This window comes from Microtus oregoni, unplaced genomic scaffold (assembly GCF_018167655.1).
Source record: "Microtus oregoni isolate MIOR12 unplaced genomic scaffold, Mior012 000072F_ref0000427, whole genome shotgun sequence".
NCBI lineage: Eukaryota > Metazoa > Chordata > Mammalia > Rodentia > Cricetidae > Microtus > Microtus oregoni.
This window is the reverse complement of record NW_024543979.1, coordinates 1,204,700-1,232,404: the sequence shown is the minus strand read 5'-3', so window position 1 is coordinate 1,232,404 and position 27,705 is coordinate 1,204,700. Positions and strand designations below refer to the sequence as shown.

The following is a 27,705-nucleotide window of genomic DNA, read 5'->3' as shown; positions in this document are numbered from 1 at the left end:
GATTATAGTTGTGGGCCTTCACACTTAGCTTCAGTCTGTGTTTTCATGTAAATATACTTTATATTTTTACACAGGAGAGCATACTAGTTTATGGATTTAGATTATTGAAGGGCTTGGGAATCTGATTCAGTAGAAGAAACTGCGTGTGGCCCCCTTTCTCCCTTTCTCCTTTGGAGATGAGATATCACACTTGTAAGCTAGCCTGGCCTCAAATTCATGACAATTTTTTTGCCTCATCTGATCAAGCTTAGGCATGAAATTCCTTTAATGTGAAACCGTGAGTTTCTCTGCATAACTGTGAGGTCACTGGTGTGTTAATGGTGATCCGATTGAGGTTGGATTCTTAGCAACCTTTTAAAAATACTTTCATATCTTATTTATATTCATTCTGAAGAAAGTGTTAGTCCTCTCTGGGTGAGACTCTGTAGTCAGAGTCAAAGAGCTGCAAGGCCTTGAGACAAGCACTGTTGTCAATTAATCCTGATCTATCTGCAGGCGCAGCCTTTGTTAGCAGACATGCTCCATCTAAGCTCACCTCAGTTGACAAGACAATGCTATTACTTTTCTGCTGTGGACTTACTTACAAATAATATTTTCTGCTTTTGATTTGGAAACTTTTGTAAATCTTTCAGGCAAAAATAATGTGTTCCTCAATCTGTAAATGCATTGGCTGTAAGAATTTTGAAGAAAGCCCAGAACGGAAGACCTTGATGCACTTAGCAGATGCAGCTGAAGTAAGGGTCCAGCAACAGACAGCAGCCAAGACCAAGCTATCCTCTCAAATCTCAGACTTGCTGACCAGGCCAACCCCCGCTCTGAACAGTGGAGGAGGAAAGTGAGTCAATACTTCTCAAAGCCTTTTTATCTCTTTCTCAGATGTTCGCTTTTATAGTAAGGTTTCTTTTTAGGGAGACAGGGTTAAATTCAGACTCTACACTCTTGCCAATCTGAATTTTCAATTTTCCCTCCACCTTACCTACCTTTTAAGTTAGTCGAAGGAAAACCACTCTCAGATTCTGTGCTTTCTACAACACACAGAAATTCTTTGGTTTGCTATGAATAGTAACTGGATTTCTCCCTACCAACTTGAGGTAAGTATGCAATGTGAGAAACTCTTGAGAAAGCAAGGTTTCATTTTTCCAGTCTTGCTCCTCATTTCCTTGTGCTCTTGGCTAGACTGCGAGACTATGTTCTGACTTTTCCTCCTGCTAGTGGACTCTGAATTGCCCTCTGTAGTCCACTCCCCTATTTCTTCTTTTCTGGACTGCTGAGCTCGGTTGTAGAGCAGCTTGTCCTAAGTCAGACAGTAGGTACAATCTTGGCTGCTTTTACTGCTCAGGAGCTAAGGCAGGAATCATTTAGAGTTCCAGGGAAGCCTGTGCAGTAGAGCAAGACCCCATCTCAAAACAAAATAAAAAATAAACAGCTGAGCATGGTGGCACAAACCTTTAATCCCAGCACTCAGGAAGCAGAGACAGGTGGATTCCAGCCTGGTCTACAGAACAAGTTCCAAGACAGCCAGGGCTACACAAAGAAACCCTTTCTTGAAAAACCAATAAATAAGTAAAATTAAATTAATTAATAAAATAAAAATAAAGGTATTGCATATAAAGTACATAACATAATTACCTGAAAAGAATATATGCCAAAGTGTTTAAAAATAAAGGATAAAAATAGGTAGACCTGTACTTTTTATCTGAGTTACTTATTAGTCCGTGGAAAAAAACACCTGTGTCTCTCAGCTTCCTGGTAACTGCAAGAAGAATTTCTGTTGTCAGTATTTTTCAAGGTCTGCTTTTAACACAGTAATTTGGACTTAGACTTATATTAGACAGTGTATTAGAGATTAATTTGAGAAATTAAGAGGATGAACCTTGCAAATGATTTATTGTAGCAATCAGCATGTAGGTCATGACCTCTTTGAGGTTTGAATGGCCTTTTCACAGGGCTCACTTAAGACCACCCTAAATATTAGATAGTTACATTATAATTTATGACAGACAGAAGCAAAATTACATTATGAAGTAACAATGAAAATAATTTTATGGTTGGAGTATCTCTACAACATGTGGAACTGTTAGAGAGTCTTAGCATTAGGAAGATTGAGAATATCTATTAAATGCTGAATTATGTTGAAGAAAGGTACAATATTTGTAACTTTTTTGGTATAAAGTAGTTTGGTTATTAGGTTTTTTTTCCCCCATTTTGTTTTAATTTTTAGAGACAGGTTCTTACTATGCAGCCCATACTGGCCTTGAATTCACACTCCTTCCAGCTCAGCCAGGATTACACAACTGTGCTGACACACCCAACTCACCTATGCGTTTATACAACTCAGTGTGTGAGTGTGATATTGAGGAGGTCAAAGGAAGCTGTGTGGAGTGGGTTCTCTCTTCATGCCTGTCTTGTGTCCAGGGACGGAACTCTGGTTGTCACACTGGCCATCACGATAGCCTCTTAGAATGGAAATAGCATTTACAAAATTTTCTTGACTTAAGTGTGTTAAAAAGGGACAGATACCTAGTTAGGATTATGATACAGATTCTGTATAATATTTTAATGATTCTTAAAGATTACTAAATCTAATCTCTGGATATTAAAGATATTACTACAGTAACCCCCCCCCCCATGTTCATAATGTAAGTGTGAACACAAGGTTATACACTGTAGGGCTGGGGGGATACAGCTCAGTGGTAGAGCATTTGTATGTATGAGGAAGTCTTGGGTTTAACCCACTGAAACAAACAAACACACACACACTGCACATGTAATTAAAGCTATGTTTTTAAAACAATTGCTTAAGGCGGGGAAGATAGCTCAGTAAAGATGTACCTGAATTAGATCACCAGAACCCACATTTAAACAAAAAACTGGACATTTTATTGGGTGGTGGTAGCACACACCTTAAAAGCCTAGCACTCGGAGGTAGAGGCAGATGGATCTCTGAGTTCCAGGCCAACCTGGTCTACAGACTGAATTACAAGTCAACCAAGGCTACACAGAGAAACCCTGTTTTTGAAAAAACAAAAACAAAACAAGGCTGGCGTGGTGATGTATACTGCTAACCCAGTACTCTGACAAGTAGGTAGGAGAATCCCTGCGGCTCATTGACCAACAAGCATAACCTACTTGGTGAGTTTCAGGCCAGTTGAGTCCTCAAAAGACTCTAGGTAGACTACCCAAGGAATAATGCAGGTTGTCTCCTTTCGACTCTGTGTGCACATGTATTCATACATGCATCCATACACTCAGTGCACATGGACATACACTAAGAGAAAGGTGAGACTGAAAACTCACACCAGTATGCTCAGTTGATGTCATACCTGAGTTTGTTTTGTTTTGTTTTTTTGAGACAGAGTTTCTCTGTATAATAGTAGTCGTGGCTGTCCTGGAACTCGCTCTGTAGACCAAACTGGCCTCAAACTTGAAGAGATCTGCCTGCCTCTATCTCCCAAGTGCTGGTAGTAGATGTGTGTGCCACACATTTTTGCTCTTTGTTTTTAACAGCTAACATAAGAGAGTGTAGTAGAACTTTTAACAGCTAATATAAGAGTGTAGTGGAACTTTAACAGCTAATATAAGAGAGTGTAGTGGAACTTTAACAGCTAACATAAGAGAGTGTAGTGGAACTTTGTTTTAGCAGTTCTTTGAGTTCCTAGGTATGGCCGTGGAATCCCTTTGTGTGTCAGGAAAGAGGACAGAAATCAGAACAGCTCTTGCAGAGGGTTTGCACGCTGGGAAGATGTGAGTGGTGAGACACCCAGTGTAGGTGCACACTGCATCATTTACTTAGCCAGATGACACGTCTGGGAAGTCAATCATATGTTTTAGGTTAAACGTATTTCCTGCTAAATATTGTTAGATATGCTTGCTGAGACCAAACGTGTATCTTAATTTCTTGAGACTGTGTTTGACTCACAAACTGATGTCCCTTATGCTAGTGCAGCATGAAGATGCCAGTAGAAACCAAGATCAACTTCATGATCATCTGTGTTTCTCTCTCAAAAATCATTTCAGATTGCCATTTACGTTTGTAACTAAGGAAGTAGCTGAAGCCACGTGTAATTGCCTTCTTGCCCAGGCAGAGCAGGCAGACAAGAAGGGGAAATCAAAGGCAGCGGCAGAACGGATGATACTTGAGGAATTTGGACGGTGTTTGATGAGCGTCATCAACTCTGCAGGAAAAGCAAAAAGTGACCCTTGTGCCATGCACTGCTGACTCTTGCACAAAAGACGGACATGGAACTGTACAGAAAATTTAAGGTGCCAGGACACTCGATTTTCTAGAAGATAACAATTGCTGTATTTTAATTCAGCTTTTGTTTTAAGAGACCAGAAACTATACTATTGAATGAGAAGAAATTTTAAATGAAGAAATTGGTACATTTTAAATCTTAGTTAATTCTGCCTATGTCCCTTCTAAATTTTTTCTCTAAAATTTTTTCCTTTATTGTATTATATATTTTTTTAATTTGCTTGGGTTTCTTAAGAATTAGATGTTCTGTCCTGATTCTATTGACAAAGTACATTCATAAATTATTGTAATACCATTTATGATGTATGGTGTTGTATGACTTTGTTCAGTAGAAAGAGCCAAGGCAGCATGGATATTTTCCATTCTTTGGCTCCAGATCCAGAATCTTCACAGGTAGAATGTCCACATAACCAGATTCTTAATGAAACATATAACATTTTGTCTAGAAAAACACCATCCTTTTAAGGAAAAATCAGCCTTTTTGGGTGGGTTCTGTAATATTATCTTTTGTCTTTGGGAAATTAGAAGGGGAAACAATCCCAATCATACTTTCCAGTTATGAAGTTTGTATTTTCTTTAAAGAAAAACAATATCAAGGGACAGTAATTTTCAGAGGATGGGCAGTGTCTTTATGATAAGGAATGGCTAACGTGTTCTGGGATGTCTTCATTCCTTTGAAGGGGGTGGTTTGTTTTGTAATAATTGTCAAAGTCTTTATGGATAACTACTAAAATGAGAGATTGTGTGAATTGAAGTAAACATTTTATGTCAAGATAATATAGGACTAATAAGTATCAAGTAGAGAATGGACTTGGATGGGGAAGCAAGGGTACAAAGCTGTGAGATTATGTACGATGAAGTTTTTATGCACACAGTTCTCTGTAGATTCTGGAACTCAGTTTGAATCAGTGTGTGTTACCTGATTTACTGGAGTGGGCCTGCTAGCAGCTTTCACAATTGAAGTGAGCTATCTTTTTATAAAGGTAGTTTAATACAGCTTTGTTTTTAGCCAGTGATTTGGTAAGCTGAGGTGTGTGTGTTCTCATAATTGCAAAAATAACCTAAATAATTTTTAGTAATTAAAAACTGTATAATCTTAAGAGCCTAATGTAATAGGACTCTTGAGTGTTTGACAATGGGAAAAACTGTGTTGGAATTGAGGCATTTTGTATGGTACCTTAATCCTCGGTCACTATTAGCATATACTTATAACCCTGCCTACAAGGATTCTATAGTTGTATGTAGTGTGTATATATGTTCATATGAACATGAAAGATATAGGCAATAGAAATTAATGCAAAGAGGATTCCGTTATTCATTAAAGTATCCTCTTTTAAATTGTGGATTTATAAATTATAGTGCAGTAACTTTAAATGTAGATAATGCAGACATTCTTAGCACCTCATTCTAGTGTGTCGAAGTAAACTTTGTATAAATGTAAATTAGTCTAAAAGGACAAAATAATATCTAATCAAGTTATTTTTCAAAAGACTGCAATAAGTTTTTGGTTTAAACCTAAACTTTGTTCATTTTGTATATATTGTGTGTTAATTTTAATTGCACCATTGTGATGTGTATTTATATACAGTGTGCACAAAATGTTTGTGAATTTTTGATTATGATTGTAGATTATGTATGATGGCATTGCTTAAGAATGTTTTGCTTGTAAAACTTTGAAGGTGCAATCAAATGCTACTAGCCTGACTTTTCAGAAGCTCTCTAAAGTATCGAGCCCTTTCTTTCTGTCTGGTCCTCACTAAGCAACCTTTTGTATTAGGCATTTGCATCAAATCCTGAACAAAATTAATAGCCACATTAATTTACCAATTTTAAAAGATTACTTGGGGAGGGTTCGGTATATAATTTTTAAGCCCTATTACAACATCCCAAAGTAGAAAGATTATATTTACTAGAGCTATTCAAAAAGTACACTTTTCTATATTGTAAAAACAGGGCAGAAGAATAAATCATACAGAAAATAAACATTTATACTATTCTGTAAGAAAAAAAGGTTTTGCATTTTTTCTTCAGTTCAATAATACCAATTTTAACCATTTACCATGCAATAAGCCTTTTTAGTTACCTGATTTTCAAGTACATTTGACATTACTTGTGAAAAAACTTGAAGGCTCTCATCTTTGCACAGTTCACTAGCATGAATTGCACTGAAATGAGAATATGCCTGTGATTTCCCACGTCTATGGCAGAAATGTGTCTGCTCTGTTAGGTGCAGGATGCTGTCACCACCACCTTCCTTAGTTCTGTGGCTCTGAGGTCGTAGAAGCAGCATGTAGATCTTGTCCTGGAGATGGAAGCTTGGTATTGTAGGCACTGAAGCCAGAGCCCTGGCTGAGGGAGGAGGATGGGCTGGCTTAGCGGCCACAGTTTTTGATACTTCATAATTGACATTTTGCAATCTTATGTAAAATGTGAATAAAAAATAGCTTCAGAAAGTTTTCCAGTTTTTTTTTCTGTAATGCAGATTAGAAAAGGAATACTCACCACATCATTGAAGCCTACTTAGGCCCTTCAGCTGCACCTGGGGCAAATCTTAAGCATTCTGGTTTGTTGTTGTACTGTGGGAGATGAAGTCTGGGCCTTGGTAGGCCAAGCTAGCACTCTGTCCCTGGGCTGCAGCCATGACCCTATCCTAAGCACCGTATGTAGTGTTGTTATTATTTATTCATTAGCTTGCTTCTGTCAGGGATTGAACTTAAGATCTCATGCATGTTGGTCAAGTGTTCTGCTACTGAACTACATCCCCCAGTTGTGAAGCTATTTACCTTCTAGTTCTTTAGTTTCTGTGTAATTCTTTATCTGTAGGTCATATGTGAGGGTTTTTGGTTTTTGGTTCTCTCCCTCCTACCCTCCCTCCCTTCCTTCCTCCCTTCTCCTTCCTCTTCCTCCTTCTTCCCTTCCTCCATCCTACCCTCCTTCCCTCTCTCCCTCCCTCCCTTCCTTCCTTCCTTCCTTCCTTCCTTCCTTCCTTCCTTCCTCCTTTCCTCCCTCCCTCTTACTCTCCCTCCCTTTCTCCCTTCTCCCTCCCTCCTTCCTTCTTTCTCCCTATTTATTCTAGGCTGGCCTCAAATTCATGACAGTCTTTCTGCCTCAACTTTCCAGGATTCTGGGAGAAATTATTGATGTGAGTCATTCACCTGGCTTTTTTGTTTGGTTGATTTGGTAATTTTGAGGCATTGTCTCATTGTAGCTCAGGCAGGCTCCAGCAAGTAAGGGTTATGCTGAATCCCTGGTCCTCCTCTCTCCCACCTCCCAGTCTGTGACATGTGTGCCACCACACTCAGTGTGTTGTATGGGTTGCTTTTTTTTGTTTTGTTTTCAAAGATTTATTTTTGTGTGTATGTGGCTGGGGAACGTGGGGTGAAATATGTGAATGGGTACGAGTGCCCCAGAGCAGCGTTGTCAGGTTCCCTGAAGCTGGAGTTGGGGTGGCACCAAAACTCAAGTCTTCCGTCAGAGCAGTAGGCGCTCCTAATCACTGAGTGCTCTCTCTGGCTCTAGCTGTGTGTGGTTCTTTGGTTTGTTTTTGTTTTCAAGTGGTTTTTAAAGCCTTGATTGAATCCAGAGCCTTCTACATGCTAAGCAAGCATGTTACCCTCTGAGGTAGGCTCCAAGATCTACCATTTGAATTTTTTTTTTTTTGAGACATGGTATCACTTTCCTACATGCAGCTCAACTGTGTAGACTGGACTGGCCTCAGACCCCCAGACCTTTTCCTGCCTCTGCCCTGCAATTTTGAGGACTAACGATGCTCGCAAAGGCTTTTAATACTTCTTAAATGATAAAGCTTTGTGGTAACATTTAAGACATTCTTAATTGCTAAATATTAAGTATATCCAGGGTGTTATTATAAGATCACTGCAAGTTGCAATTCTATAATAAGGAAATAAAAGCTGACTGTATATAAAAAGAAAACATCATACCAAGATTAAGAGTGAGCCAGTATTTTTTTAATCAGTGTAGTTCACTGGGTTAATACATATCTGACCATGCATCCTAAAAGTCACAGGAAGTGATGGTGAGTGAATATAGAAAACATCCAAATGGGTGTTACAGCACGTGAATTATTATATTTCATAAAATTTTTTGCCAAAAATGTAGAAAAATGAGTACCCATTTATAATAAAAAACAACTCTTAAGCAAACTAATAATAACCAAATAAAGAGTATTTACAGAATGCCACAGTGACCCACACTCATGGTGAAGTCAAGGTGTTTTCCCTATGTTACTGGGAACAAGACATTACTATTTATTACTTCCTGAAGGTCCTTTCTTTAATAAGGCAGGGGTAGAAGCAGGCCCACAGACAAAATGAATAAGAAGCCTGTGGTTAGATTATGGGCTTGCTTGCACAGAACAATCAACGACTTTAATGAAAGCTACTACTGAATTTAGCAAGTATACAAGAGACAATTGTATTTCTATAAACGAGAAATAAGCATTATGAAATGGGAGTTTTAAACAGGAATGGTGGCACATGACTTTAATCCCAGCACTCGGGAGGCAGAGGCAGGTGCATCTCTTTGAGTTCAAGGCCAGCCTGATCTACAGCTCGAGTTTTAGGACAACCAGAGGTACACAGAGAAACCCTATCTTGAAAAAAGAAAATAATAAAAAAGAGAAAGAAATGGAAGTTTTAAAATTATAATAGCTTCAAAAATATGAAATATGTGTGTGCAATACAGTCTATATGCTGAAAATTAGAAAACATTGATTTAACAAAGGAAAGGTTTGTCATGTCTTATACAATTTAGTGTTAAACCAGTTCTCAAATTTATCTATAGATTGAGTAGAACTATGATCAAGTCCCTGTAGGATTTATGTAGTTATTAGCAAGTAGTTGGAAAGGAAAAAAACAGTGCCCAAAACAGGGCCGAAGAGCTCATCAGCTCCCCAGGCTGGAATTACAGATGGTTGGGAGCCTCTGTCCAGTTTTACTTAAGTTCTGGGGACCCAAACTCCAGACATTGTTTGCAGGGCCACTGAGCTATCTCCCAATTGATTCCTCACTTCTTAGCTGTCCTTTAAGCTCTACAAGCATTTATGTCTTTACCTATAAAAAATAAATAATACATGTTTCGTAGCTGGTCAGAAATTCATAGGCCTGGAGGTCACAGAGGATGGACCTCTCCCTCACAGTTAGCAACGTGTAAAACTGAATCAAAACTGCAGGCTCTGATGAAACACCATGACCCAGGGAAAGTTGGGAGGAAAGGGTTTATTTGGCTTACACTTGCACACGGTGGTCCATCATTGGAGGAAGTCAGGACAGGAACTCAAGCAGAGCAGGAACTGGAGGCAGGCACTGATATAGAGGCCATGGAGCACTGCTGTTTATTGGCTTGCTCAGCCTGCTTTCTATGGAACCTAGGTCCACTAGTCACGTGATAACCCACCTACTATAGACTGGAGCCTCATGTCAATCACTAATTAAGAGAATGTCCTACAGGCTTGCCTATAGCACAGTCTTCTGGAGGCATTTTTTTCTGTTGAGGCTCCCTCCTCTCTGATGATCCTATTTTGTGTCAAGTTGACATAACCAGCACTTAGTAGGGTTTATCTACATAGCCCTGGCTATCCTGGAACTCACTATGTAGACCAGGCTGGCCTTGAACTTAAGATCCACCTGCCTGTCTTCTAAATGCTGGGACAAAAGGCATACACCACTATGCCTGGTATACGCATCGTCCCCACCCCTTTTAAAAGTTACTCCAAGTGGGCCTGTCAATCACCTGAGGAGGAACAAAAACAAACCATCTGTTGTAGAGACTTTTTATAAAAGTGTTCCTAAAAATGTAGGCTGGTAAAATAATCTCTTACCAGTGTCCATTCTCACCCCTTGAGTGAGCTTTTATGCCAGTGGTCCCTTGGGCCATGGTTTACTCTCCTTTGAGTATGTACTTCATTATACACTGTTGAACCCCTTTATCCTCAGCAGTTTGCTCTCGAGTCTCATCTGAATTCCTAAATTGGCAATTACAAGAAATGAAGAGCTGAGCTCAGAAGGAGATCCAAATGACACAAAGTTGGTTGGAGGATACGATAACATAATTTGTATAACTCTCCTGGGCTATTTTGGATCTTGATAAGTTGAAGCTAGTGTTGATTTTATATAAAAGCTAGGAAATAGCCAGTTGATCGCACGTAAGGAAATAAATATATCTGGTTTTTCAAGAAATTTCAAGGTAGTTAGAAATGCTCCGCTCCTGCATATAATGGTACCAGCATCTAATTCCAGCACTCAGGAGGCTGAAACATCGATCAAGAGATCTAGGTCATCCTTAGCTATATTGGGAGCTTAACGCCAACAATAACAGCAACAAACACCAAAACCAAACAAACTGAAGTCCCAGTGGTGGGGTAGGGGGAACCTCACCTGTCTTAGACATTCCATAAGGCTGACTGAATTTCCAAGATTGCTGAGGGATGGAATGTTATAGGTCCAGAGCCAGATTATCTTGTGCTATTTTTAGTAAGAGCCAAGAAAGTTGCTTCCCAAAGCAGCACACAGATCTGGTCTAACACACACATCTCCTAACTAGCATGGAGAAGCTTGAGATTGTGTGTGTGTGTGTGGGGGGGGGGGGGGGGAATGGACCAGGGAAAAGGGGAGTCAGAAGCAGATTCAAGTGGGAAATGTTCAGAAGAAAGATAACATTTGGGACTTGATGGTCATTTGTGTTTGTTGTCACATTGACACATTTAGAGTTATCCAGGGATGGGCATGAATATGTCTGTGAAGGATTACAGTGACCGACAAGACTCGTCTACTGTGGGAAGGGAATCCTGAATAGTATAAACGTGGACACTGACACCGTAAGCTGATCATATTAAAAACGTGCTGTGCATACACCCAATGCTGGGAGGTAGGGAAAGGTGGAACTTGAGGGCTCTCTGGCTGCCTAATTCGTCATCTTCAGTGACTTAAAAAAAAAACAAAAAACAAAAAACAACACGTTTGGGACATGGTGTAGGGTCTCGGTCTGCGAGAGCCAATGCAGGAATGTTTAAGGCCAGCTTGGGCTGCATGTATATTTTCGGGTCTGCTTGATCTACACAGGGGGACATCATCCAGAAACACAAAAGGTCCTACTTTTCTCCTCGGTATGCCTTCAACAAGGTATGAATGACTTCCAGAAACCGGGGTTCACATTATGGACCCCAACTCGGGAATTTCCTACCACACCTCTGAAAGGCTGTGATTACTGGCGCTCACAACCACGCCAGCCGCCTACAGCCTCACTTTAAATTCAAAAACGGCAAACGAAAGTCTTTGGAGGAACCTCACTCAGACCGGTCAACACTGCGCCCTAGACAGGTCTCTAGATGCTGCCGCGCCCCGCCCCACTTCCGGTTGTGCACAGCCACCGGTGCCACGCTCACTGCCACCGCCCCACCCTTTCAGTCCCGCAGCCGTGCAGTGGTTCGGTGGTTGCGCTTCCTTCGGAGGCCCGAGGACCGGTCGCGATGTTCCACGCGGACTCGCCGGGGCCGTGGTCCTCCGCAGTGCAACTTCCGGCCACCCTGCCCTGTAGAGCTCCCGCGAGACCTCGCTCTGGGGTAAACTCGGTTCCGCCCGAGTGCTTGGCTGGAGGACCGGAAGAGCGGCCTTTGGATGCGCGGGCCTCCAATCCTGTCTCCCGTAGGCGCCGCGCTCGACCATCTAGCCAATCGCAGGCCACATCGTGTCGCAGCAGCCAATCGGAGAGGCTCGGAGCCTCTCAGACGTGCGGTGGGCCATGCTTCTCCCTGCTCCGAAGTTCTTTTGTTAGACCTCTGTGGTTCCTGTGGCGTGTTCGCTTGCTCCGTGCAATCCGGCGCCATCGCGTTTTCGCCGAGCGCTGTAATGGATAGTAGAGAGGCGGGAATAGACCCGACGCCGAGCTGGCTTTGGCGATGGTGGTGCGCGCTCCGGAGGACCGATTGGAGAACGACACCAGGAGACAGGTAGGGACAGGGCGCGATATCGGCTGAATGTTGCAAACCAAGCTGGGACAAAAGATTTAAACCCTTGCCTCGTACCTTCTTTTGTAGCTCACTGATTCGGAGGTGACACAGGAGCTTTTGTTGTGACTTGGCTCAATGCATGTGATGCCACAGGAGCTTGATCGAGGATGTCCCGGAATCTTAATTTAGCGAATCTTTTTCTGAAGACGTTTTGCCTCGATGAGTTAGTTCATGAAAGAAGGTAAGGTCTCGTGGGCCCTTGTGTCCTTCAGTGCGATGGCAGCTGCCCAGCATCGGAGACATGAGAGAAGGCGCAGGCAGAGCATTGTTCGGGTTTGGGAATGGGGCATCGTGGATAGCTTTCAGGGTTGAGAAGATCTTAGAAGAAAACAAGTCAAGTTCCTCTTATTTACACTTTACAGAACGAAAAAACCGGCCAGCTGATGGTGTGGTTTTATTTTTTCAAGATCTGTAGCGTATTCTTTACCTCTTTTCTGAATAATGGTGTAGGCCAGCTATAGAAGCATGTAAAGGTTTCATTTCTTTATATCCTTCAAATGATAACTAATTTTCAAATCAAACTGGAACCCCCCCCCCCCCTCCCGGCCGACTTACTCTTGACTGAAGTCAGCAAATCATCGAGGCATTGTTCACCCAGCCACACTGGCCTCGAACTCATAGAGATCCGCCTGCCTCAACCTTCCAATTGCTGGGACTAAAGGTGAGCGCCACCATTGCCCGGCTCTTTTAATTTTAAAAGAAAGCCCATGAACTTTGGGGACACCGGCTGCTGGGGGAGGACGTGGTGTATCATTTACTTGATAGCTAAGATCAGGGCTTTGTGTCAGTTTTCTTGAGTGAGTTATTTCACCTCACAGTTAAATCTACAGTTCAGTGCAGAAGTATAGCCTCAAAGAAGCAGCTTCCAGCACGTCTGAGATTCAATCCCGGGTCTTGTGCGTGCTTTCGGCAGTTCCACCAACCTGCACTTTTTTTTTTTAGAACTTTTACAGTTCTCTGATAATATTCTGAATGTGTCCCCCAAAAGACTGGGAATAAAGGTTTGGGTCAGTTTTAGAAGTTTTACGTCTCCTCTAAAGACACCCTTATTCCTTTTAAGGCAGGGCCTCGTGTAGTCCAGGCTACCATTAGGCTTGTATGTAGCCTAAGATGGCTGGCTGCCCACCACCTCCCCAGTGGTGTGCTCCAGCTAAGCCCGGTTAACGGGGTTGTAGAGGTTGCTAGGGCGTCATGCACACTGGGGAAGCGCCGCTCTACCTCTAGCCCAGGAAACTCCCTGCCCTTTCGTCCCTAGAAGCAGCTTTGTGCCCGTATAGATTACCTGTTCTGTATGTTTGAGACGGAATAATAAACTAGTGCATAGGATTTTTGTGGCTAGTTTTCTCTGTAAAACAGTGTTGGAAGATGACCTTTTTATTGCCTGGGTGTAACCTTGTATGTGTAAGACATCCGTTGCCGGGCGTTTACATGGTTGGTTTTTATTTTTTGAGTGTTTATTAATAGTGATGCCTAGAGTGTGGACAAGTGTGGGTCCATTTGTTTCTCTAGATTGTGTTACTGGAATTGCTTTGCAAATTCCTGTCCCCCCCTTGCTACCAACTGAGATTAAAGTTCCATTTTGGTCACATGTTTATAGGTGCGAATTGGTAGCTTGTAGTGAGCCTCCTTCCCTGAAGCTTGTGAGAAAGAAACCTAGGGGAAGAGGCAGAGGTAGGTGAATCAAATTCAGGCCAGCCAGCAGCGCACAGCCAGACAGGCCCTGTCTCACAGGCACACTAGGATGAGTTTCTTTTCTTGGCACACGTGCTTCTATCGTAATGTTTGTTGCCGGGGAAATCTTCATGTAGTTGGCCACCTGGCACTGCACAAAGCTTTGGCTTCAATTTGTAGCTCAGTGAACAAAAGCCAGGCTCAAAAAGCCAGGGTGAGCAAGACGGCTCTGGTCAGAGCATGGGCACAGGCCTGGTGGCACAAATCAGTTCCAGAACCCATGTAAAGGAGGGAGGGGAGGACTAGCTGGACTGCAGCTTACAGATAACGAATAACAAGGAGACTTAGTAATTATGAAATCTTGGGTGATGGCTTAGGCTTGTTTTTAGTTAGCTCTTATAACTTAAATTAACCCATTTCTATTAATCTACTTTCTGTCTCATAGCTTTATTACCTTTACTCTGTACACCGCCTGTGTTGCTTCCTCTGAGTCTTGTTGTCTCCTTGAGACTCCGCCCTTCCCAGTGGTGGTGAGGTTGGAGTGGACTTCAAACATGCAGAATTTCAGGCTAGTCTGGGCTACACAATTAAACTTTGTCTCAAAAGTAAGACGTAACTGCTTATGTTACCGGCGAGACAGCTCGGTGGTTAAGAGCAGTTGCTGGTCTTGTAAAGGGCCCAGGTTTGTTTCCAGCATCCGTGTAGCTGTAACTTTGGTTCCAGGGGACCCAACACCTGGCCTCTGGGCATCAGGCATGCAGGTGGTACATAGACACACACAGATACAATGACTATACATAAACATAAAATACACAGATTAAAATTGAAGAAAGCTATGTGAAATGATTAAGAGAACGTGAGGTATTGATGAGCACTCTGACACTACCATAGCAGAGGGTTTCCATTGCTGTGAAGAGACACCACGATCACTGCAGCTCTTAAGAAAGAAGCCATTTAATTGGAGCTCGGGGAGCCAGGCAGGAAGGCATGGTGCTGAGTGATTGCTGAGAGCTTTACATTCTGATGTGCCAACAGAGAGCTTTTGAAAAGCCTAAGTTTGCTGCCTTACCTCTTCCAGCAAGGCTACATAACCTTTTAATCTTCCCTCACAGCTCAGCTGAGGGCAAAGCATGCAGATAGATAAGCGTGTGGGGGCTAATCCCTACCACAAAGGAGTATAACCTAGGATAGTCATGCCGAAAAAGTGAGGGGGTTCAGCTGAGCAGAAAGCCAGGTTAGCATCTACAATGCTTAACCAACTGGACGCCTGCTGCTGTGGATTTTCTAGTACAGGTGAGGGGTTACTGATAGCCTGACACACTGCTACTGTTCCTTATCTTATCTGAATTTTGACTGTGTTTTTGTAATTACTAATTACAAATGAGAAATTGCAAAACACATGTAATTATGTCATAGGCTTAGCCGGTGTCTGCTCCAGGTATTAGAGCACTTGCAGATTTCTATCAAGGGTTTTGGTCTCTACTGTTTTCCTCTAGTAGCTTCATATCCGATGATTAAACCTTTCACTGCTGTTCACATAATGAGCCGCTGTGATTACCGAGGAATTAATGAGGATATGTAAGCTCTGCTAAAGGTGCTCTTGAAACAGGCATTGCCCCTTGTCCAGTGATTTAAAAGAAAATCTCTTTTTCAGGGATCGTGTTAAGGGTGGTGTCTGGAAGAGATGTGTGGCGTTGGAAGGTGATATGAAATACACAGGAAAGGTATAGTAATCTGTTTTCTGTATTAAATATTCTGGGAGATACACCCTTACCTGAAATGGATTATGAAGTAAAACTGGAATTCTAGAGGCTTTGGCGAAATCTTACTTTCCTATTTTTGAAATGGTAAAAATTATTCCATTTATTTACTGTGTACATGCTGATGTGTGGAGGTTAGAGAACAGCTGGAGTTTGTTTCCTTCTGTGACCTTGGTCTCAGGTCACCTGTCTAGTGACAGGTGTTTCACCTGCGTGTATGTCCTTGCTGTGTGCATGCATGCGTGCCTGCGAAGGCTAAGAGGACATCAGATCCCCTGAGCTGCAAACAGTTGTGGAGCTGCTATGTGGGTGGCAGGAGCGGAGGCCCCGTCCTCTTGACTATCTCCAGCAAGCCCAGCTGAGACTTGAGCTAGCTCTGTGCTTCCTTTGCTGCGGCTTGTGCTTTCATACAGCACTGGTTTTCCCACAGTGGCCCTATGGGGCACCACCAACTTTGGAGGATTTTAGTGCTGTGCCTGCTGAGCCTCTGCTCTGTGGTCCTTTGGATTCCTGGCTAGTTCCACTAGCGCCTTCCATGCTCTGTGTTCTGTAACTTAGATAGTCACGAGGTGTTCTGCTTCTGATCTTTCTCTAGAAAGTATTAGATCATCAGGGGTTTCTGGTTACCAATTTTAGATAGTTCCAAGTCTTCTGAGGTTATATTTCCCTTTTTGAATATGAATTGAGCCATTTAGTTAAAATCGGTGGTTTAAAGTGACAGACATTATATTCTCTGTCAGGTACCCAGGGCTAGGTATTCTCACTGGCCTGTTGATTGTCTGAAGTACTGACAGTTTGTTGTTTTTGTTTATTTTTAGAGACAGGGTTTCTTTGTGTAGCTCTGGAGCCTGTCCTGGAACTTGATCTGTAGACCAGGTTAGCTTCAAACTCAGATCCTCCTGCCTCTGCCTCCTGAGTGCTGGGATTGAAGGCATGCGCCTCCACCGCCTGGCTCAGTTATACAAATATTTAACGTTACTGAAGTATGTTCACGTTTCCTTCAAAGCTGCTGTGTGCAGTGTGGTACTTGTTCTTCTTGTGGCTTATTTGTTCCTTTGTGAGCTCTGAGCAAGGTGGACGGTCAGGGAATCAGAATATTCCTCATCTGTAGAACGCTGTGTCAGTCAGGGTTCTTCGAGGAACCGAAGTGATGACATTTATCAAAGAGGGTTGGTTCTGGAGGACGTAAGGGACTGTGGTCTAGCTAGCAAACAGTGGAGAGGCCAGGAATCTGGGTGTCTCGGCAGCTCCAGTGTGGCGGGGAAACTTTGGAAGTAGGTTCTGATACCAGCAAGAGGTGGGGCAAGCTGGTGGGAGCAAAGGCTTCTGTGTGGCCTTCCCACCCAGAAGAGCTCTCAGGTGTGCCCAGCTGCTGGATTTTAGTTGTTCCTGGCCTAGTCAGGCTGCAACCCAAGACAGCTGTCACAAGTACACTACTCTTCCTTGGACACAGAAGTGATTTACTTATGGATAAGACTTGACTTTGAAGTTGAGGCATAATGTTGTCACCTTCAAAGTTGATGCTTGAGTTGCTAAAAATGAAAGAAACACATGATTCTTAACGGTTTAAGTAAGTTGGATTATATTCATAGCTATCCTCAGTTGCATGGGGGTTGCAGGATGGGCTCCATCTGCTAGGAAGATCTTAGTTCTCGACGGTTGGAAACCTTTAAAAATATTGCACACATTTAAAGGGGTTGAAGAGATGGACCAGCTGCTCTTTGGGAGACCTGGTTTCAGCTCTTGGCACTGACATGGCAGTTTACAACCATCTGTGTGCAACTCTAATCCCAGGGGATCTAAAGCCATCTCTTCAGGCACCGGGCATGCACATGGTACACATGCAAGCCACTCTTACCTATAATAAATAGACTTAAGAAAATGTATCACACTTAAAGCACAGAGTAAGTGGTATGATAAGGTGTGTTTTCCCATATAAGGCTTGCTTGGTGATGAGAAAACACCACTTAGGAGACAGGAGATTGTCTGAACCAAATAAATATAATAATATATTTGAAATTCTATGAATTTTTTCTGACATGTTTATATTAGATAATTGGTACTTATTTATAAAACCATGTATTTACATTTTAAAGGGCTCAGGCAACAAGAACAAAACATTTCTAAGTAGAACTTAAGAAAAAAAGCAGACACAGATAGTGATTAGGTTTCTCCGCTGCTGTTCACATCCTAACTTGTGTGATTAATGTATATGAGGACCTTGCAAAGTCATGATTTAAATAACAGTGTAACTTCTGCATTGATTTGTCTGTTGATGTGGGTTTTTTTTTTTGTAGGAAAGAAAAGGATGTTTTGCTTAAGAGTGCCATTTGCAAATTTATTCAATAATTTGAAGATTTATATAAGGTAAGGGATTTTTTTTTTTTGTTTTTTCCGAGACAGGGTTTCTCTGCGGTTTTGGAGCCTGTCCTGGAACTAGCTCTTGTAGACCAGGCTGGTCTCGAACTCAGAGATCCGCCTGCCTCTGCCTCCCGAGTGCTGGGATTAAAGGCGTGCACCACCATCGCCCGGCCAAGGTAAGGGATTTTAAGATGTTATTTATTTAAAGTTAGGAACTTGTAAGTTACTAGGTTGCTTTCATCTCTAATTCTGCCGCAGCCTTTCAGCTACCTGGGATTTCCCTAGACTCTCTCTGATATGTAGAAATAACTGAGGGGACACAACCAGCAGGTAGGACATCTGACTGGTGATCAGTGTAAGCAAACCTTGGGTTGTGTCCTGTCCTGTCATCCATACCTGGGCACTTTATATGTGGAAGAAAACTAGTTCCAGGCCGCAGCTCTGGGATCGGATTAGGAACCACTGCTGGGATGGTAGTAGAGGGACTGTCCTCTTTGATCTCTTAGCGACAGTTTGCTAATGGCCATGCAGGACCAGATGGACTGGTGTTTTACAAAATGGGTGAGGGGAGTAGCTAGACCTGCTAACTGCTGAAGGGAAACTCTGTCTCTTCCTAAACGAAGAATGTCACTTCTGTGGAAACAAGTCAGGAGTAATCAGAGACATGGTCTAGTAGTTAAAGGGACAAATTGCAAAGGGGGGACAAGAGCAAAACTATTTGGTGTTTGATGCTCTGGCTCCTTCCACTAAGAATCCTTCCCCGGTGCCACTCCTGTTTCCATATGTAAGAAAATTACTTCTCTTAGAAGAGTTCAGAGGGCACAAAGGGGGGCGGGGTGAGAAAACTAAGATCAATTGGGAAGCAAAACTATAAAATCTATGAAACAGCTGGTTTGAAATAAAAAAAAAAAACCTTTGTTTCTGCTGGTGATGGAAAAGTAAAAAGACCTGTGCTAAACAGCCTGTAAATGTTGCAGGACAAAGCCTGTAGACGCTGTCGAATAAATACTTTATTCGCTCATTCTGCAGGGCCTGTTCAGAAAGGGGCGTTTCTCCTGCTCTAAGAAAGTGCTCTTCACACAAGCCTGATGGCCTGAACTAATTCCTGGAGCCCACGAGGTGGAAGAGAGCGGACTCCTGAAAGTTATCTTCAGATCACATATACACAATAAGAAAATGTAAATTTTAAAAATCAAAATAGTAATCAGAACATTAGAATGCTGTTTTAGTGAAATGTAAACATGATGCAAGTGATTATGGAACATCTGGATGCTTTGTATAGTTTTGTACAAAACTTTACCCTTTTCCGAAATGAGAAAGGAATTAAAATTGTCAAAGGAATTGAACTCTGTAAATTTTTTTCTTTTGCAAAGAAAGTTATTTGTAATGGTATTTTGCAGTGCCCTCAGATCAGATAGAGCTGGAGTTGGAGTGGTGAGCTGCCTGGGGTGGGTGCTGTAAGCTGAACTCTCTGGAAGAGTGAGTACTGAGTCATCTCCCCCACCCAACTTTTTGTGGCTATGAATGTGAAATCTTTTGCATTCTAGAGAAAAACCAGGAGTAAGATGTGCCATGTTGGAATATTATGGCTGCCAATCAAAATGAATTGTTGCTTCCCGATAGAGGGCTAGTCACTAGTCAGAAGTGTCCTTGTTTAAACATTTCAGAAGTTGTGCCAAATGAGGGTAGCTGCAATAAAAGCCAGCTTGTTCTTGCAGATCCGATTGTGCCGCTGTCTGGCCTGTGTTTCATTTGTAGTATACAATAAACATTGTTTTAACTGTTCTGACTTGGTGAGTTCTTTTACTGCCTGCTACTCCAAACCACAACATTGGGTGGCCCAAAAAAGGGAACTCAGACTACCTGTCTCTGAGTTAGGACTCTCCTTCAGTCATGGAAACAGTTCATCGCCTGTGGTCAGGGCAACCTTGATGGTGTTGAAAGGTTCCCCAGCTGTTCAATTACCATCACTAGTAGTCTCTGTGGGAGAGTTATTCCTGATACCCTTTGGCAGGCAAATCTGCACATTGGCTCCTCTTTTTTAGGCTTTTCTGGACTTGGCAGCCACTGAGAAGCAGGATCTGTTTACCCTACTGAGGCTGTGCCTAACACTCTCCAAACCTGTCACTTCTTGTCATATCTTTCATGTCTTCCCTTCCAGCCTGCATTCTGAGAGTGATTTCCTGAGGATTTCATGACATCTGATCCAATAGCTGGGAAATTGTAGGTTTCTTGCCATTTAGCTGTAGGCCCTTGTCAGGAATCTTCAGTAAGATGTACCTCTCCTTTAGAGAGTTGTACCATGGATATGGTTTGGAGATATTAGGGTCACGTTTCCCCTTTTAATACCAGGGGTCAGTCTATTGCTGTAGACTCACTGGGATGTTAGTTTCTGGAGCTTCCTTAAAATGCCACAGTACAGCCGGGCGGTGGTGGCGCATGCCTTTAATCCCAGCACTCGGGAGGCAGAGGCAGGCGGATCTCTGTGAGTTCGAGACCAGCCTGGTCTACAAGAGCTAGTTCCAGGACAGGCTCCAAAACCACAGAGAAACCCTGTCTCGAAAAAAACCAAAAAAAAAAAAAAAGCCACAGTACAAACTTAAGTCTTAGGTCTCTGATTATTTTATTAATAGGCTGCTTACTTGTGTTCCTTAACTCATGGAGGGTGCTATAAAAATTGTCTTGTTTTCTTGAGAGAATCTCAGCCCAGGCTGGCCTCAAACTGGTCTTTTGTGCCCCTTCCTCCCATGTGCTGGCATACAGGCGTGTGCCACCATGCCCATCTCTTACATTAAGACTCCTGTTTTCCCTTCATTGCACCCCTGAATTACTCATTTTGCAAAACTGTGAAACCCTAGAGTTCAACAAAACCAGTTTTAGAATTTGTGCTAAAGTAACTGCAGGAAGCTTCCAAAGGTGTCATCTTTTTGGTCACACTTGGTCGCTTGACAGAAAGGTGCATAATGAACCCTGCACCAGTCTTGCCAGTTAGATAGAAGCCAAAAGTCTGAGGGATTTTCTTTCAGGACCAGGACAGCTATGGACAATCCAGTTAAACCTGGAAAGAGTACTAACTGTAGGCAAACCCTCTTAACTCCACATCTTGTCCGTGGACCTACACTGAGATTCCTGTTGTCAACATCAGGAATGGCCAGTGAAAATCTCCAAACCTGAAAACCAGGCAGTCTTCACTGGCATCCTAGCTTGTCCAAACCCCACTAATTAAACGGGCTCAATCCTAAAAACATGCAGACTACATGTTCAGTGGGGATCTAGGTTAGGACCCCACTCAACCTCATCTGGACTCAAACCTTGTATATTCTCCCTTTAGCCGCTGTGAGCAGACATACTGGAAGCATTCCTCAGACAGTCTTCACTGTGTTGAAATCCTGAGGACCCCATCTGCTTCCTTTGATAGGTGTGGCACCCATCTTTACCCACAGGACACATGTGGCCGGGCACCTATCCTTCCTGGCACCCTTGGGTACCCATCTGAGTGGAAGCTGAACCTATTTTATTGGAACCTCAATCTTAATGTAGGCACAGAAGTGGGCTTGTGAACGCCACTATTACTGCCCCAAATGTCCCTAGGACTTAGAAATACTCTACCCCAAGAACTTTTAGCGATATAGTGAATTCACTTGAAAGCAACAGTTAAATTTCACAACTTAACTGTCGGGGCCCTACCCCGATAGAGGAAGGATATTGCTCATTTATCAGCCAATCTTGATGAATACATTTGATGTCTTGGAATTTCAGAGAAATGCTCAGTGGGCTTTAAAGTGTCTGGCCAAGGCCGTCCTAGGTTCCTTTCTGTCCAGGACCACTTATGGCTGTTGACATCTTAGATTTGGTCCTTATCTATTTTTATCTTTAAGTTAGCATATAAAATAATAGGTTTTATTTTGGTGTTTTCAGGTTCTTATTCATCTCTACAATTCAGCAATTTTAGGTTCAGCTGATTTTCAATATGGATTCCAGCCAATATCCTCAAAGAATGGATAACCAGTAGGCCCTTTAGAAGAGGCCACCAGGACTTCTTGACAGCCGTTCTTTTTTTTTTTACTTTGCCCTAATGTTATTATCTTTTTTAATTAATTTTTTATTGAGCTCTACATTTTTCTCTGCTCCCCTTCCCCTTCAGCCCTCCCATGGTCCCCATGCTCCCAATTTACTCAGGAGATCTTGTCTTTTTCTACTTCCCATGTAGATTAGATCCATGTATGTCTCTCTTGGGGTCCTCACTGTTGTCTAGGTTCTCTTGACAACCATTCTTACCTGCCCCTTCATGACTGCTCTGTCACCCCTTGACACTTCAACAGGAAGGCAGCATTAAGACTTCATGCAGGGCTGGAGGTATGGCCCGAGGGCTAAGAACTAACAAAAGTTCTTTCGGTTCCCAGCACCCACAAGGACAGCACTGGCCTCTACGGGTGCCTATATTCAATGTCCACCCCCCATATACACATAATTAAAAATAAATCTTTGCACCCCCCATATACACGTAATTAAAAATAAATATTTGAAAAGAAATAAAAAAGATTTCATGCTGGTTGGAGCTCCAGAAGAGACCTCCTAAACTGCCACCACTGGCCTAGAACAGGCCTAGGTGTGTAGGACGTGACAGCAATGCCACAGAGTCCAGCCCTTGTTCAGGGAACATGAACCAGTCAGACTTGCTCTATTTGCATCCCAGGATCCCAAAAGAGCTGTGTGTAACAGGCGTTTCTGCCACGGCTCCCTGGGTGAGTTTTACTGCCTGTGACTCCACATAGCACATGTGTTTGGTTACCTCTATTCTTTCAGCTCAAAGAGTCTGGGAATGAACTTTCTTTCAGAAAGCTTCATTTTCATTTGATCCAGAATAAGGCTTGATAAGTAGTTCACTAAAAGTAGACTTGTGAATGATACAAGTTTCATAGGTGCAGGTGCTCCTTTGTGAGCTCTGATTCTGCATGAGTATCACTTCAATGCCAGTATAGGACTGTAATGCCAGCTCCTGGGGAAACTAAGACAGGTTATCAACTTCATGGCCAGCTCTGACAGCTTAGCGAAAATCTGTCTCAATAAAAACCAGAGTTGCAGACAAGTTTGTGCCTTGTTTCTCCTTTTCATCCCACCCCGTTTGATTGTGCCACCCACGCCGGGTGGGCCTGCCCTTTAACTCACCCTGGAAGTCAGTGTCTATGAACCTATCACTGTCCCTCTAAGCTGGAGTTACAGATGCTGGCTGCTGCCCTGTTACGCAGGTCCTGTCCTCATGCTGGGGTGGGGAGGTGGAGGAAAGCTACCATTTTCTCATATGGTAACCTTGCTTTTTTAAGTGAAAAACATATGTAGCACACTGAGGGTGAATTAAAACCATTTTCACTTTCCAGTACTTAGGAGTACTGGCTCGTGGCTAAGGATCGAACATGTGTACACTACGGAAACGCTCTTAGAAGTATATCCTCGGCTGTAGAGACAAGGCGTCACCATAGTTCAGGCGGGCTTCACACAGTCTTTCTGCTTCTGCCTCAAAGTCCAGCTTGCTTATAGCTTGTGTTCAGTAATCCCAAGCAGAAGCAGGTGGATCTTTCTGAGTTCGAGGTCAGTCTCTGATTTACAGAGCGAGTTCCAAGACATCTAGGGCTGTTACATAGAAAAACCCTGTCTCAAAAAAACAAACAAAAAAATAAAACAACAACAAAAATATTACTTTAAGAAGGCAAAGAAAAGTGTTACAGAAGAGTTAATGTGGTCAATAGGTGTGTGATATAAAGTTAGGAGAACTCAGTCCAGGTACTAATACTTTATAGTAAGTGGTTTCCTCCCTAAGTGAAAAGTACAACACTATTAGGATTGGGGGCTCTAAGGAAGGTAATAATATCCTTTTATTTGAAGTGTTTGGGACCATATGAACCCAGCCTCGTTTGGTTAAAAATTACAGAAAGATGCTGGAATTAGCTTAAGTAGGGAGATAGGGCCCATTAACTATTAGATTAATAGGGAATTCCAGCACTCAATTTCTCTTTTATGTGTTTTATGGGTTGAGTGCCCATATGTATGACTGTGCCCCACGTGCATGCAGATACTGCTAGAGGCCAGAAGAGGCTGTAGGATCCTTGAACTGCAGTTACAAACGGTTGTGCATTGCCATGTGGGTGCTGGGAAATAAACCCACATCTGCTGCAAAAGCAGCAAGTGCCCTTAACTGCTAAGCCATCTCTCCAGGCTTTGCTATCATTATTATTTTTGGTTTCCTTTTTGAAATAGGCTTTCTTGCAGCACAGGGTTCCTGGCTTGAACTTACTATGTAGCCTAGAATACCTCCGGAGTGTGGCATTACAGGCATGGGCTATGAGGCCCAGCTCAGCACCCATTTTCACTCTTCTCTTTGCACTACAGTCCGGCTTTTCTACACTTTTCAATAACTAGACACACACACACACACACACACACACGGCAGCTTTCTACATGTTTCAGTAACTAGTCTATATCCCTGATTGAAAACCACACAGCACCTTCGGATTTTCAATTAGGATTCTCTCTAAGTGGCCCACGGCAAGTGGCGAGTGCTAACAGGTCTGAATGCCATGGATATTGAAATATTAAGGAGACCAACTGCATTCGATATAACTCACTCACAGGATCTAAGACTCTGGAGTACAAGTAAGCCTTTGGGTGTGTGCGACAAATTCACATTAATTCTCAAAAGGCAAACGCAGGTCGCACGCCTTTAATCCCAGCACTCGCGAGGTAGAGGCAGGAGGATCTTTCTGTGTTCGAGGCCAGCCTGCTCTACCTACCGAGTCCCAGGACAGCCGGGCTACACAGAGAAAACCCTGTCTCGAAAAACAAAAACTTAAAACAATAAAACAAAAAGACAAACGTAGACCCAATAGCGTGCCAAGCCAGAAAGAACTCCTGTCTCGAAAAACAAAAACTTAACAAAAACAACAAAACAAAAGGACAAACGTAGACCCAACAGAGCCCTTGCCCAGCTTTCAATCGTCGGGGATGGGGAGTGTCACCTGCGGCTGCTGACGCTTCAAAGGAGAGCTACGTGGCGTCTCCGCGGTCTCCGCGGCTCTTCTCTGACGGAGACGCCCTGCGCGCCTTTCCCTTGATCCACCGCCAAGCGGCCGCAGCCCTGCCCTGCGCGCCTCCTCCCAAATCACTGCCGATTCCCTACCTCCAGCTCGACTGGCCTTCCCGGAAGTGCCATCCCTCTCGGGGGAGGAGCAAACGGCAGCTCCCGGAAGTGCCGGCCGGCGGGGTAGGCGTGGCGAGTCGCCGCACCCGGAAGTGGCGGCCCGCAGGCGGGGCTGCGGCTGCCACGTTGGAGCGGAGCGTGGAGGTGGCCCTGGGCCGCGGAGGAGGGGCGGCGGCGGCGGATCCGGGGAGAGTCCGACGTTCGCCGGCTGACGTAGGACAGGTCGCGGAGGTCCGCCAGCTGTGTCTGCCGTTCGGTTCCTGCCCCTCGCCAGGTTCGGTGTCCGCTGCCGAGGCCCGAGGCCCGCTCTCCGCTGACGGCGCGCCCCTGTCTCGTTTCGGCCCCGCCGGGACAACGCCTGGAGTCGCCGCCGCCGGGTGATCGCGCCCGTCATCCTCCGCCAACGTTTCCAGGCTGCCCTGCTCCGGAGTGTGTTTGAGGTTAGGACCCTCCAAGACTCTGCACAAAGAGGTGCAATCCCCGAGGGCGTGGAAGGGAAACGGACCTCAGGATTATTTCTTTCACTTAAGTTCGGTAGAGATTTTTTTTTTTTTTATAAATTGTGTTTGAACTCTTGCCAAATTTAAGGGATTACTGACTACTGTCTACGATTGTATTCTTTAGCGTCAGCAGTCGCCAGTCACAGCCTATACTTCAGACATGTAGGATTTTGCTGCTGTTGTTACAGTAAATTAAATTGTAAAAGAATTGCCTGGACTTGTGGGCACATAAACTTTTTTGGAGGGGAGCTTGTAGAACTAATTCTGCAGGGTTTTTTTAGAAGTTGCAAGAGTGTTTTGATAGGTTCTCCAAATTGTTTGACGAAAGCTGGCACTCGGTTCTTTTGTTTACAATTGTAACTGTTAAAGGGATCATTAGAAGCTTACTCTTTCCCTTAAATCCTGATTATTCAGGAGTTAGCTGTGTACTGCCCTTTTGAGTAGTTCTGCCCTTGTTTCTCTAACCCTTAATTATAGCTCCCAGAAAGGTTTTTAGGAACGAGAACTTTTGGATAATTAATTGTTGCCCGATTGTGAATATGTAACACGCGTATGGAGTTCGGAAATGGTGAGGTTTGACATGAGTTTCGGATTTTTCTGATTAATTTTGTGTGAACAGGTTCTTTCTTGAACTATGTACAAGTAGAAAGACGTTTGTAAACTGTAACGTGCAGTGACTATCGCTCTTTTGGCATTTCTATTCCCCTTTGAAGGCTTTGGGCTGTCTTCCTGGAAGAACGTGTTTCCACTGTATGCACATGCCTGGGTAGAATTTTCTGTGTAATTTCATGGGGTTTGAGAATCCCACATTAAAAACTTGTAAAGCGATACTGCTACGTTAAGTTCTTTTTATTTCTTCCTCTCTTCTTCCCTCCATCCTTCATTGAGATTGGGTCTATTGTGGCCCAAAATGGCTCAAACTCACCAAATAGCCAAGAATGACCTTGAATTCTGACCCTCCTAAGCTTTCCTCCCCAGTTCTGGGATTCTGGCACGTACCACCACATCTGAACTGTTTCCTTTTTTGTAGGTTAATTTCACCTCAAGTTTTAATCTTGTAGATGAGTGTGTTCAGCAACCAAGGCATGGTTAATTTTTGACTTTGGTTGAATGAGGTGAGCCTGGGACAGTTGATAATGCCGAATGACTCTCGGAGAACCAATATTTCTCTTCTCAGTGAGATATTTTGCTCACATGCACTTTTACTAAAGTGCCAGTATGGAATTTGTATTCTTCTTTAAGAGTCAAAGGTGCCGAGGCCAGGACCTCTGACTGCTTTCCCGAGGTGTGGCATGGCTCTAGGGTGTTGTGAGGTTGCTACCTTTGACAGAATAGTACTGTTGGGTGTTCATATTCCTTCATAAAGCTTGCAATTTGAAAGTCAGTTTCGGTCTGCAGAGATGGCAGTTAGAAGCCAATATTGCCCTTCCTGGTACCCACATCTAGTGGCTCACAATCACCCGGAATTCCAGCTCCATGGAATCTGACTCCTCTGTACCTAGACCTACACAGACACAAACACGGGTCATATAATTTTAAAAATTATAAAGAACATTAGTAGAAAGAAGAAAGTTTTCACTTAAAAATAAGTTCTTGTCTGGAACATTCCTCAGATGTTAGGTTTTCGTCTCTGTTTTTTATTGAGGCACATGATGACACTCAGGATGAAACCCAGGGCCTTGGAGATTCTAGGTATGCATTGCGATGTATGTGATGTGATCTGTATCCCCAACTCTTGAAATAGGAGCTTATCCTTGTAACCCAGGCTGGCCTGAAACTGCTGGTCCCCTGCCTCTTAATTGCCGTAGATTATGTACCTCTGTGTGCCACCTTGCTAGCACTTAGATGTAGTTTTGAAGACTTGTTGGGATAGACCTTTGTGGGAGAGGAGCAAAAACACATCTGTGCAGTGATGTGCGATTTAGAGCTGAGACTGA

General features: G+C 43.2%; 2 protein-coding genes and 1 long non-coding RNA gene across 19 annotated transcripts in view; all 3 read left to right on the top strand.

The window, feature by feature from the left end:
* Lin54 (lin-54 DREAM MuvB core complex component) overlaps positions 1 to 6,257 on the top strand; it is a 62,187-nt gene extending 55,930 nt beyond the window's left edge. For all 4 annotated transcript variants that reach the window (XM_041642090.1, XM_041642089.1, XM_041642086.1 and 1 more), the window contains exons 12-13: positions 633 to 835; positions 4,018 to 6,257. In XM_041642090.1, coding sequence (XP_041498024.1) covers positions 633 to 835; positions 4,018 to 4,219 — 405 coding nt within the window. In that variant the 3' untranslated portion in view covers positions 4,220 to 6,257. The remainder of the gene's footprint in view (positions 1 to 632; positions 836 to 4,017) is intronic.
* A 5,765-nt stretch (positions 6,258 to 12,022) lies between these two features.
* On the top strand, positions 12,023 to 19,856 carry LOC121440982. Its single transcript, XR_005973408.1, has 5 exons — positions 12,023 to 12,221; positions 12,309 to 12,462; positions 15,607 to 15,676; positions 18,010 to 18,079; positions 19,103 to 19,856. It is a non-coding gene; the product is annotated as an uncharacterized LOC121440982 (long non-coding RNA).
* Positions 19,857 to 25,412: 5,556 nt separating this feature from the next.
* LOC121440947 (protein transport protein Sec31A) overlaps positions 25,413 to 27,705 on the top strand; it is a 57,191-nt gene continuing 54,898 nt past the window's right edge. For all 14 annotated transcript variants that reach the window (XM_041642000.1, XM_041642014.1, XM_041642013.1 and 11 more), the window contains exon 1: positions 25,413 to 25,708. The gene's annotated coding sequence lies outside the window, so the exon portion shown is untranslated. The remainder of the gene's footprint in view (positions 25,709 to 27,705) is intronic.